General features: G+C 39.8%; 1 protein-coding gene across 5 annotated transcripts in view; it reads right to left on the bottom strand.

Annotated features, from left to right (window-relative positions):
• Positions 1-690: 690 nt before the first annotated feature.
• Positions 691-12,823, bottom strand: part of ANKS1B (ankyrin repeat and sterile alpha motif domain containing 1B) — a 106,968-nt gene continuing 94,835 nt past the window's right edge. For 4 of the 5 annotated variants that reach the window (XM_069763469.1, XM_069763472.1, XM_069763471.1 and 1 more), the window contains 3 exons: positions 8,187-8,324; positions 5,173-5,340; positions 691-1,494 (listed from right to left, as the gene is read on the bottom strand). In XM_069763469.1, coding sequence (XP_069619570.1) covers positions 1,387-1,494; positions 5,173-5,340; positions 8,187-8,324 — 414 coding nt within the window. In that variant the 3' untranslated portion in view covers positions 691-1,386. The remainder of the gene's footprint in view (positions 1,495-5,172; positions 5,341-8,186; positions 8,325-12,823) is intronic. The other variant, XM_069763473.1, reaches the window with a different exon arrangement.

Below are 12,823 nucleotides of genomic sequence, written 5' to 3'. Positions count from 1 at the left end.
GTGTGCTATAGTTTCAATACAATCAGTGCTTTATCAGCAGGAGATCATCACTACAGGACTAGGACTCACATGCAGGCCAGTCAGTCTAATCTGTGTAATCCCGCCCCCCCCCCAGCACTGATTGGCTGCTTGCTTATAGTGTACACAGCAAGCTGCCAATCAGGGGTGTGGGCGGGGGTTATACACAGCTCAGCATTCTGAGAACTGCTACATCTGCAGCACAGAAAGCAGGGATTCTATGAAAACTGCGCCGAGCAGCCCAGTAAGTGACACATCGCTGGAATCAGGGTTTCAGTCCTGATAACATGCTACTCTCAAATTACATAGCAAAAACCTGGTGACAGATTCCCTTTAAGAAAAGATAATATAATTAATGGGAAAAGGAACCTATTCAGTGTATTTATCATGAGGGCACAGTGACATTACTATATATAGTCTTGATTATTTGACCTAGATCACCTCGAAATAATAAACATTTGTATATCAATTCAAACCAATGAAAATGACATAATTATGACATCAATGCTGTATTATTCTGGAAAAAAAAAAGCAATCACTCGGTCCGCGCGGTATAAACATACATTCACTCGTTATTAGTAGCAAACGTGTACAAACACCCATATATAATAGTAATGCGTTTAGTATATATTGATATAATAGCTGTAAAAAAAAAAATCATGAAATCCAAGCTCTTTTTTGTGTCATTTTACTGACAATTTTATATTCTTTATGGATATACAGTAATAGAATTTATTTTATTATTTTTTTTGTACAATTTAGTAACAAGGCTTCAACTTCAATAGCCTATAAAATATTATACAAAGTACTCTTTACATTGAAGCAAACCCAGTTCCTTCAGAAATCTCGAATACTATTTCTGTAATGAAATCACATGTAATAATCAGATAGAAAGATATAAAGTACTCGATTTCTTGGCAGCTCTTAAAGTCCCATATTCTTATTATTATTGTTTTTTTTTGCCATAGGTCAATATATTGTTTTTTTTTTTCTTTTCTTTGCTCAATTACGGCTCTGAGAGGTCGTTGATCATATCACTGCCACGAATCGACTGCATAATGAAAGAATTAGAACTGAAAATTAAATTACATGAAAATTTTCTTTTTTTTTCTGACAAAATCCAGAGGTAAAACAAAAACAAAAAAAGAAAACACTGTAGTAGAGATTACAAGAAAAAAATCATCAAAAAAATAGAGGATTCCTTTTCTTGGCAGTATTGTGTTGTTAGTGAAAAGAACCATCCCTTGCCGTTGTACAGTCCATGTCGACAATTGTTTCTTCTGTGGTAAAGAGGTGACCGAGGCTTGAGTAATGGACTCACGGAGGAGAGTGTACGAAGGCACACCAAGCAGATGGGACGAGTCAATATTAGAATATTGTGGTTTCGTACTTGGTGCTAATCCCCCTTTTTGTTTCTTGCCCTGGTTCAACGATCCAAGGCAGATTGGCGAGAGTCTTTTGATCAGGCTGATCTATCTGTTTAAAGAAAAAGAAAAAATTAGAACAGTTTTGACTCCCAACGCTCAAAGAATTCACTTCCCATCATGGACAGAGATGTGGAACTCAATCTACAAATTCAAGGAAACTAAGGTTCCTACTTCCTTCTCTTCTACATATTCAGTTGGGGCCAAATTAAATTTGACATATCGGTCAACAACAATTTATTCCAACCCCATTTACATATACACTTGACCTGATCAAGTGTAAGTATGTACTCAATAGGAAGTGGAAAGCCAACCACTGCCAGATATTTCCTATGTTTCCTGAGATCAAAGAATCAGGCATGTTTAAATCCAACATGGCCAACATTTTTGTTCAGAGAGGGAATCAAAACATCACCATACAAACGCAACGCTAAGATGATCTGGAGGAACTCAGTGGATGCCAATGATATAAATCTAATCTGTTAACGGCTTTGATATGTGTCTCCCAACCAGGGTTCCTTGAGATTTTGAGAATCCCTGGAACTTGAGTAGGTCTTTCTCGGAACACAGCATTAGTAAGAGCTGCTACTTTATGGTTGAGGGCTTGATATGTGCATCCCAACCAGGTTTCCTTGAAAGATTAGTTTCCCAGGAACCTGAGTAGGCGTTCTTCAGATAACAGCAGTAAGTGCTGCCACTTTATGGTTTAGTGCTTTGATATGTGCTTTCCAACCAGGGTTCCTTGAAATGTTGAGGATCCCTGGAACCTGATTAGGTGTTCCTCAGAAGACAGCAGTAGTAAGAGCTGCTACTTTATATTTGAGGGCTTTAATATGTGATTCCCATCCAGGGTTTCTTGAAATGTTTAGTTTCCCTGAAACCTGAGTAGGCATTCCTCAGAAAACAGCAGTAGTAAGAGCTGCCACCAGAGGGCTTTGATATGTGTTTCCCAACCAGGCTTTCTTGAAATGTTGAGGATCCCTGGAAAGTGAGTAGGTGTTCCTCAGAAGACACCAGTAGTAAGAGCTGCCACCTTATAGGTGAGCGCATTGATATGTGTTTTCCAACCAGGCTTTCTTGAAATGTTGAGGATCCCTGGAAAGTGAGTAGGTGCTCCCCAGAAGACACCAGTAGTAAGAGCTGCCACCTTATAGGTGAGGGCATTGATATGTGTTTTCCAACCAGGGCTCTTTGAAATGTTGAGGAACCCTGGAACCTGAGTAGGTATTCCTCAGAAGACAGAAGTAGTAAGAGCTGCCACTTTATGGTTAAGTGCTTTGATATGTGTTTCCCAACCAGGGTTCCTTGCAATGTTGAGGATCTCTAAACCCTGAGTAAGGGTTTCTCGGAAGACAGCAGTAGTAAGAGCTGCCACTTTTACAATACAAATGGCAAAATCATTTTAGGCAGCTCAAAGATGAGGGCAAGAAAAAAAATCTTGGAAAGGCTTTCCTTAGAGAAATAACTCTTGTTGGTGGTTGTACTATAATAACATGGTTGGGAATCACTTTGTCAGATGAAGAGATGGAATTTACTCTGCCTAATAAGCAATTCGGAAAAATACTAATCTGTAAATTACTTTGCAAGTTGATTCTGCAGCTGAACCACCAAGCAATTTTATTTCTCCAAGTGACATAAGTTTACGGCTACAATCTTGTTTCCAAGGCACACATGTGAGCCATAAACACAGTTTCTACGATGCAGAGCACAGGCCTTTTGGGATAAAATTGCCCTCATAAGTACAAATGTAACGTCTCACCAACCTATGGCATATAATTTGGGTTCTAGGTCCATTATGTGGGGATGATTATTACCGATCCACTCATTACTTTTCTCACCAGAGCCCTGCTGAATGTGACAGCGACTTGCTACCAATCAGTTTCCACTGGCCTTCCACAGCTGTACAGGGTGGGCCATTTATATGGATACACCTAAATAAAATGGGAATGGTTGGCGATATCAACTTCCTGCTTGTGGCACATTAGTATTTGGGAGGGGGAAACTTTTCAAGATGTGTGGTGACCACGGCGGCCATTTTGAAGTCGGCCATTTTGGATCCAACTTGATTTTTTTCAGTGGGAAGAAAGTCATGTGACACACATCTCAAACTTATTGAGAATTTCACAAGAAAAACAATGGTGTGCTTGGTTTTATCTGACCCCCGTAGACTTTTATCTTTGGGGTCATCTGAAGGCAACGGTCTATGCTGTGAAGATACGAGATGGGCACACCATTGTTTTTCTTGTGAAATTCTAAATAAGTTTGATGTGTCACATGACCTTCTTCCCACTGAAAAAAATAAAGTTGGATCCAAAATGGCTGACTTCAAAATGGCCGCCATGGTCACCACCCATCTTGAAAAGTTTTCCCCCTCCCTTATAGTAATGTGCCACAAACAGGAAGTTGATATCACCAATCATTCCCATTTTATTTAGGTGTATCCATATAAATGGCCCACCCTGTACATCCTATTGTTCTCTCTCTGACCATGGGCATCGTTTACATCATGGTGCAGTAGCCATTTGTTGGTGTGCTCCATTTACCAAAACAAAGTCCCCGATATAGACTCATTTCTTAAAGGATTAGTTAAACACACTAGTTGTACCGAGGTACCATATAAAAATAATAAATAAATATATAAAATCCTATATTAAAATCAAGATACCCAGGATCACCAAAATGTGTCAATAATGTAGTATAACACTACAGAAGAGCTGAAAAAAGTCGTGCTTATAGCATGGTAAGGCCAAGAAACCATTCACAGCAAAGGATGTAAGTAATTAAAGATTTTATTTATTGCATGGTATACATCAATTAAAAAGATTATTTTAATATTTACAAAAAAAAAAATTATATCATTTAATATACATGTATGTAACATCAAAATAGTGCCCATACCTATTTGGCTACCATAATATATATCATACATGTATGTCCATACGAGTAAGGACTTACTATGGTAAAACAATTAAGTGAAAAACCGAAAAAAAAATTTCAATAATGTGTATAAAAGCTCTTTCTATAATAAAGTGCAACAATGTGCATACCAAGAACAAGAGCAAATAAGAGTGCAATCCGTGAAGAAAGTGCAACTGCATAAAGTGCAAGAGATTATATAAATAAGGTGCTATAAATTCACATATGAAGCCACTTACTTTAGGGTATATAGGCTGAATAGACAGATCGCCAAATAGTGTATGGTGCACCCCGACGCGCGTTTCGGACGCACAGCTCCTTCGTCAGGGGGTGACTGAAATAATCTTTTTAATTGATGTATACCATGCAATAAATAAAATCTTTTTTTCATTTCTTAAAGGAACAGACAGTAATCAAAGTGGGCAACGCCCGAGTCAAATGCCTCGTTCAAAGTGAACTTAACATTTAACAAAGAAACATCTCCAGCCTAAACCATAAATATCGTCCATCTTCAGGTCAGACCTTCTAATTTCATACAAAAGCCTTTTTTGCTTTGCTATTGGATAAAACAAGAGAAGTATACCTTGGTAAGAATATATTTGCCTTTATTTTTTAAAATATCTTATCATTTTTTTTTTAAGTAAACCTACAAGAAGAGGGGAAACCCGTAACGTCTGCTGTAACATTTATACAACAAATGAAATATCATCCATGGACAACCATGGCCAAACCATAGCCCTACTCACCACCACAACGCCCCTTGGCCTAAAATCATCCCTAATTTTTATGGTTCTTCAAGTACCCGCATACTTACCGTGGCCTTTCGAATGCTGACTCTTGGTTTTGGGATAGGTTTGGTGGGCTTGCTGTCAAAGCTCTCTGGAAGCGTTGAGGAGTGGCCACCTTTTCTGGCCTGTAGTGCGAGCTGATATGCAACTTCAAACGCCTGTCCTAATGTCAAGATGATCTCGTAGGCTAAATTCTACAAAGAGGAAAAAAGTTATTCATACTGTATGTATTCAGTACAGTGCAAACGTTTTAGACAGGCATGGGAATAAGAATGGTTTAAGAAATACAAGTGTTGGTATATTATTTTTATTAATGAACAAAAGTGAAATCTAAATAAATATATTTGGTGTCACCTCACTTTGTCTTCACCAGTTCTTTTAAATACACTTGTACACAATATTAGAAGGAACTTGGCAGGAAGGTTGTTCCAAACATCTTGAAGGACTAACCACAGATCTCTGTATCTCACTGGTGTAAATCCTTCTGTCTCTTCATATAATCCCAGACATGTTTGATCATGTTGTGATCAGGGCTTTATGGTCGTCATTTCATCACTTACAGGACCCCTGCTGCCATTTGTATGCACTCCAATTCCTATGTTTTTTTTATGTATAGTTGAGAAGCTTGGCCTTGTTTCCACATGGAAAGTATGGTTTTTAGCAACAATTTTTCCATCACGATGGGTGTAACTGGGTGTAGTCCCTTTTCTGAGTTGATGGCACTGCTGGACATCTGCCGATTTCGAAGGGAAGTAAGCATGATGTGCCTTTCATCTGCTGCACTAAGTTTCCATGGCTGCCCACTGAGTCTACAGCCCTAAACGTTGCCCATTGCCTGATATTCTCAATGCTGAGAAATATATGCTTATGCTTATCCATAATGCAATACCATCAGAGAGGTGTCTGATTGACTCCAAATTTATTTTACAGCAGGACAATGTTTCCAAACATCCAGCCAATTAAATTAAGAACTATTTTGAGTGTAAGAAAGCACAAGCAGTCCTGGAAGTAATGATACAGTCCCCACAAAAACCCTGACCTCAACATCATCCAGTCTGCCTGGGAATACATGGAAAACAAAGGGAGTTGTACAGAAGCTATGAGGTTGGTTCTCCAAGATATTTGGAACAACTTCCCTGACGAGTTCCAAGTGTATCTAGAAAAATTAATGAAGGCAAAAGGGCGACCACACCAAATATTGATGTAATTTAGATTTCTCTTTTGTTCATTCACTTTTGCATTTTTTTTTTTTATTTAGAAAAAAATATTAACATATCTAATATTGAAAACATTCTTACTTTGCAGCATTTTTTCCACCAGAATAATATATATACAGTGGATGAAATAAGTATTGAACACGTCACCAATTTTCAAAGTAAATATATTTTTTAAAGATGCTATTGACATGAAATTCTCACCAGATGTCGGTAACAACCCATCTAATCCACACAGGCAAATAAATCAAACCATAGATGTGCATGAATTAAGTTACGTGTAATAATGAGAAATGGCACAGGGAAATAGTATTGAACACATGAAGAAAGAGAGGTTCAAAAAGCCATTAAAAGTCATGACACCAGCTGAAATCCATCACTAATTAGAAAGCAATCCAGCCACTTAGTGGCAAATAATATCAGCTGGTTCCAGTGATGGCTCATAAATAGGTGTCTCATTAGCAAGGTGCAACACAAGAAACATCTCATGATGGGTAAAACCAGTGAGCTTTATCAAGACCTTTACAACCTTATTGTTGCAAAACATCCTGATGCAATTTGTTACAGAATTACTGAAGGTCCCAGTATGCACTGTTAGGGCTATAACCCGGAAGTGGAAAGAACATAATTTCTCCATAAACCGGCCACGACCAGGTGCTCCCTGCAAAATTTCAGACACAGGAGTGAAAAGAATTATCAGAAAAATTGTCAATGAGTCAAGGACCACCTGCAGAGAGCTACAGAAAAAACCTGGAAGTTCTTACTGTAGATATAGTAAAATTTGCTCAACAATATTTAGAGGAGCCTGTGGCAAATAATATCAGCTGGTTTCAGTGATGGCCCATAAATAGGTGTCTCATTAGCAAGGTGCAACATCTCATGATGGGTAAAACCAGTGAGCTTTATCAAGGCCTTTACAACCTTATTGTTGCAAAAAGGCCTGGAAAGACCTGGAAGTTCTTACTGTAGATATAGTAAAATTTGCTCAACAATATTTAGAGGAGCCTGTGAAATACTGTGAGAATATAGTCTGGTCAGATGAGACCAAAATTGAACTCTTTGGATGCCATAATACACACTATATTTGGAGGCCAAAAGGCACTGCATATCACCCCAAAATACCATACCAACAGTGAAGTTTGGAGGTGGGAATATCAGGTGTGGGGCTGTTTTTCAGCATACGGCACTGGCAAACTTTATATAATTGCAGGAAGGATAAATGGACAAATGTATAGAGGTATTCTTGATAAAAATCTGCTGCCATCAGGATGATGAAGATGAAACGAGAGTAGACATTTCAGCAAGTCAATGATTCCAAACATGCAGCCAAGGAAACTCTCAGTTGGTGTCAGACAAAGAAAATAAAGCTGCTAGAATGGCCAAGCCGATCACCGGACCTGAATCTAACAGAACCTGTATCAAACTAACTAAAGCTCAGAGTTCATAAAAGGAGCCTTCAGGATGTAAAGAGTGTTTGTGTGGAGGAATGGGTCAAAATCACACCTGAGCAATGCCTGGGACTAGTTTCTCCATACAGGGGACATCTTGAAGGTGTCATCACCAGCAAAGGCTCTTGTACGAAATATTAAATACATTTTAGTAACCGTTTTCAATACTTATCCCTGTGTCATTTCTCATTATTACACATATAATTTATGGACGTCTATGGTTTGATTTCTTTGCTTGTGTGGATTGGATGGGTTGTCACCTTTAGAAATAGATTTACTGAGAAAACTGGTGACGTGTTCAATACTTATTTCACCCGTTGTATTTGTATCCGTGCTATTAAATTATCAAATTATTATAGAAAGTAACTCAGCACTAACCACATCAAAAGCTGTGAAGACGTGACAATAGTGGAGGTTAGATTTCAAGTCTTTTGTGATATATGCGAAGGTAGAAAGGTCTTCGGGATCCTGGGCAGCACATGATATATTGCGAATTTCATGTTCAGCGATAATCCCCTGGGGAATATAAAACAAAATTAATTTCCATATTTCCATACACGCTCCTGAATCCTAATGTAAACCACAGAAAAACATGTGTATACAAGAAAAAGATTAATTATGTTGATGTAGGGGGGTGTCCCAGGGGTAAACCGTGCTTATTTTAATGCAAATGTCTCCTTTGGTATTGTATGCATGTGTCTGCATTGTTGTTGTAACGTTCGATTGTTTTGCTTTTGGGCCGTTTCTGGTTCTCCTTTGGGGAGATAAAAATGGGCATTTACTTCATGCCGATCCTGCTGTGTACACCCGGTAAAATGATGACGGGAAGATGCGCTGGCCTCTAGTTCAATCAGCAGGGGGATAGTCATGTGGAAAGTCTTCTCGACGTTAACAACTTATGATGTCCCAGGTTTTTTTTGCGTCTTTAAATAGCTACCGGACAACATCAGTTCCACCTAACTGTCCCCATACACCTGTACGCTGGCTCGGGCATACATGTGGTTTCAATAAGGCCCACTTCTTTTACACCCCTTGTAGGACGGACTAACCCTCAGGCCAATCCATCACTGCTCTCTTCTTAATATTTCTTACCCTGCTTAAAACTGGCTTTGTTGTGAGGGCACGATAGTGTGCTGGCTCTTTAATGGGGGTCATTGCGGCTCTCAAAGATACTCACCCACCTTCACATCTATGCACCCATACAGTAATGCGTTAAAATTAGTACATTCCTCAACCTTTTCATAAACATGTTTACTTCAATGGGAAGAGGAGCCTGACTCTGTATTTTGCAGTCCCTAGGCTACCCCTATAAATAATAGATCATAGTCTGATTCTGCTGAAATTCGCCCTACTTTGATCTAATACGGTATGTGCATGACCAGTCTTATCTGTGTGACCAAAGTAGGCATCAATCAAGGAAACGGCATCAGTAATAGTACAAAACTGAGCAAATTTAATTATACTCAAGATGTTTAAGATTTTATTGACCAGGGAGCAATCACCAAAATAAAATCATGTTTATTTCCAATATGGAAATATTGCTGATAGGTTGGGTTTAAAAGGGATTGTCCACCGATCACTGATGAGGGGTAAACTCCCCGAAACACTGGTCTGCAAATCGAGTTTCAGACTTGGCTTCTTCTTGTAAGTCATGTCTATAGGGTTGATGTTGACTTTTACTTCCAATATAGAACTTCAGTCTTCTTTCTCTCTCAAAAGACTATTTGCATTGGGGATTGTCCAGGAATCGAATAAAAGGATCAGTGTGACGCTGAGTCACTTCTCCCGGCCAAGCTGTGAGACTCGATAGTCAAGGAGTCCGATTTCAGAATCCAGGAGGGTACGTCATAAACAGAAGGAAAAGACAAAGGTGTAATCAGGTAACGTTCCGAGGTCAGAATACCAGGAGGATAGCATATCAGAGCAGAAGAGGTTAAACAGATGGATGGGATGGTCGAGCGAGGTCCAAGGTCAGGCAACGAAAGATCTACAAACAGAACGCAAGGCACAGAGAAACAAACCACACAGTAGCTGAATGTACGTCTGGCAGAGATGTGGGAGACACAGCCCAGTTAAGTAGCCTGGATGTTCAGGTCCGACGGGTTAATAAAAGTTCGGGTTCTGATACCAGAACAGTACCCAGACCTGAACAAAAAAATGGGGGGCCCGAACATCCAGTGTTTTCCACGCAGCATCAGTGATCGGCGGTGTCGTCATTGAGGTTACCGTAGATCACTGAGGCTGCATTTCCAGCCAGGCAAATAAACTGCGGTGACCTCAGCACCATTTATAACTATAGGAATACTAATGGATAGGTGACATGAACCCCACAAGTGTGAACCCCACTTGCACGGCTACAGGGCAAGTGGGAATAGCCAGGCTAGGTGCCAGAATTGGTGTATCTAATAGATGCGCCTTTTCTGGGCATCTGCAGGCTGCTATTCTTAGGCTGGGGGGCCAATATCTATGGCTCCTTACAAGCCCGAGAATACCAGCTGTCTGCTTTAGCAAGGCTGTTTGTCAAAAATGGGGGGGGGGAGGGAGACACCATGCCATTTTTCTAAATTGTTATTTAAATAATTTAAAAAACAGCGTGGGTAAAAATACAGGGGAACCTACACTGTTTTTTAAAAACTGTTTTTTTTAAACTTATTTAGAGTGCAGGTTCAGGCTGATGAATACTCCCATCAGCTGCCGCCTGCTCTTACTGTTATTAGCGGCAGCAGGCGTAGGCTGATGGGAGTAGTTCCATCAGCTGGCACCAGTGACCAGAGGTAAACATTTTACCTCTGATCACAGCTGCGGACTTGCTGTCAATTGATGATGATTTTACAGCCGATCGGAAGCAGTGTTTTTCTAGCAGTCTTGCACATGACAGCGCGATAAACACCCGGGATCTGGGTGGCCGAACCCGAACAATAACACAGACTTCCTGATGAAGTCCGTGTTCGGCGTCCATACCCAAACAACAGGTGTTTGGTACGGACGCCAAACTTTATTGATCGGGTTCACCCATCTCTAATCAATAGTACTGAACATTGGTCTACAACACGGCAAAAATTATTTTAAAATGTACTTGCCGTTTAGGAGAAGAATTGCAGTACCATACACAACCCAAAGACAAGAGTGGTGACCTAAAATATCTCATGAGAATTCATCTCAGTATGACCCATCTACAATTACTGGAAAATGTTTATCGTCTTGGTGTTAGTCATCCATCATCACAATAAGTATCATTTTGGAAATCTGAATGTTCTTCTGTTTTGATGCAAAGATTCTATGTCTCCCATGAGGGAACACTTCCGTGACTCACAAGCTGATTTTGCGGGTTGGAGCTCAGTTTGTGTACATGCATTTGTATGCCCGCTGTAATCGGCTCCGTATGACTCTCCCTCACCTTGAGGGGCTCAGTGAAGCATTTACGCAATGACAAATTATTACCTATTTTCTGTATGTACCAGGCTCGTCTGTAGTGCTCGGATGCCTAATGAAGCATATTGGAGATCTGTAGGTATTGTGATTAGGCTTTAACCTCACTACGAATAATAATATTGTAGAGCGGAGTTGATCATCCATTATAAAAAATACCAAGGTGGGTGCCAAGGTACAGTATTATTATTTTTAGTATTATTAAAATAATTGAAATCAACGATCCTTTTTCATATTCCCCTTTGAGGGCATATTGATGAAGGTTTCTGACCCCCCCCCCCCCCCCCAGAGCTGGCATGCTATTCAGTTCGATGACCATATGTAATACCATATTTCCCACGTAGTGGTCACTACAGGAAAAATAAGCAGACAATGGCCTCATATCCTCTATTGGAGGCAAGATCCATGCCAATTAACTGATCAACATGACGGCTGCCATATTAAAAGGTTTTCCTTAGATTAGATAAGACCCACCACTTTGTTTGGAACCGCCATTTTATCTTTAAGACTCAAGATGCAACGTATAAGTGTAGTTGCCATGCATGTGCACAGCCTTCTCCTTTAAAGGGTAACTAACGTTACTAGGTTTTGAGATGTTTTCATCCATGTCTCGGTTCTGAGACTCCACTGATCACTCAAAGAAAGGGGTAGAAGTGCCCATTTATCCTTGAGCATGACCAATGCTCAATAGAAAGTCTAGGTAATGTAAGGATGCAGCTGGACAGGTCCTGAATGGGAGATATGTGTCACCTGGGTGGTTAGCCTCAGTAATGTGAAGCCTGGAAAAGCAGGCCCCGTCACCATTAGTGCTGAGAAGAAATTTTAATGGGCAAAGATTTTGGGTCCAGATTTAAGGAACAGCTAGAAGAGTTGGGTGGGACTGGCTGCTCCTAAATCTCCAATCGAGGCTTTTCGGACCATTTAAAAGGCATCTGAGCTGTCTGAGATGTTGTCTGTGTGTGGAAGGAGGGAAGGACTCTAATGGTGGTTAACCTGATTGGGTGAGCCATATTTGCTAGTGCTTGAACTGTTTACCTTTTTTTTAATGTTATACTTTGGTGCCCGGAAGAAGGTTTCACCATCTTTTTTCAAAAACTAGCAAATTACAACTAGTAATGCAAAAAATGTTGTTTATTATTGCACAACTAAGAGATGTGACTTCAGGGGTCTGGTAAACTGATTGATAGCCCCTGTGATCCTGATATTGATGCCAATTTAGCATAGGAAGGAGACATAAGAGCATTTTATATTGGGTTGTCTATCTGGAGGTTTGATAAAGAAAATATCTCTCTGGAGAGAACATGTTTGCTAATAAAAACCTGTGATTACAGCAGCCTCTGCAATGATCTAACCCCTTCGCATCGCGGACAATTTACATTTCCATTTTTTCCTCCTCTTTTTCCCAGAGCCATTGTTCTTATTTTTACATCAACATAGACATATGAGGTCTCGTTTTTTGCGGGGCGAGTTGCACTTTGGAATAACACCATTCATTTTTCCATATAGTGTACTGAAAAAATGGGAAAAAATTACAAGTGCGGTGAAATTGGGAAAAAAAAAAAACAGCAATTCTGACATTGTTTTTT

This window comes from Ranitomeya imitator, chromosome 4, assembly GCF_032444005.1.
Source record: "Ranitomeya imitator isolate aRanImi1 chromosome 4, aRanImi1.pri, whole genome shotgun sequence".
NCBI classification, from domain to species: domain Eukaryota; kingdom Metazoa; phylum Chordata; class Amphibia; order Anura; family Dendrobatidae; genus Ranitomeya; species Ranitomeya imitator.
This window is presented reverse-complemented; position numbering and strand designations above follow the sequence as displayed.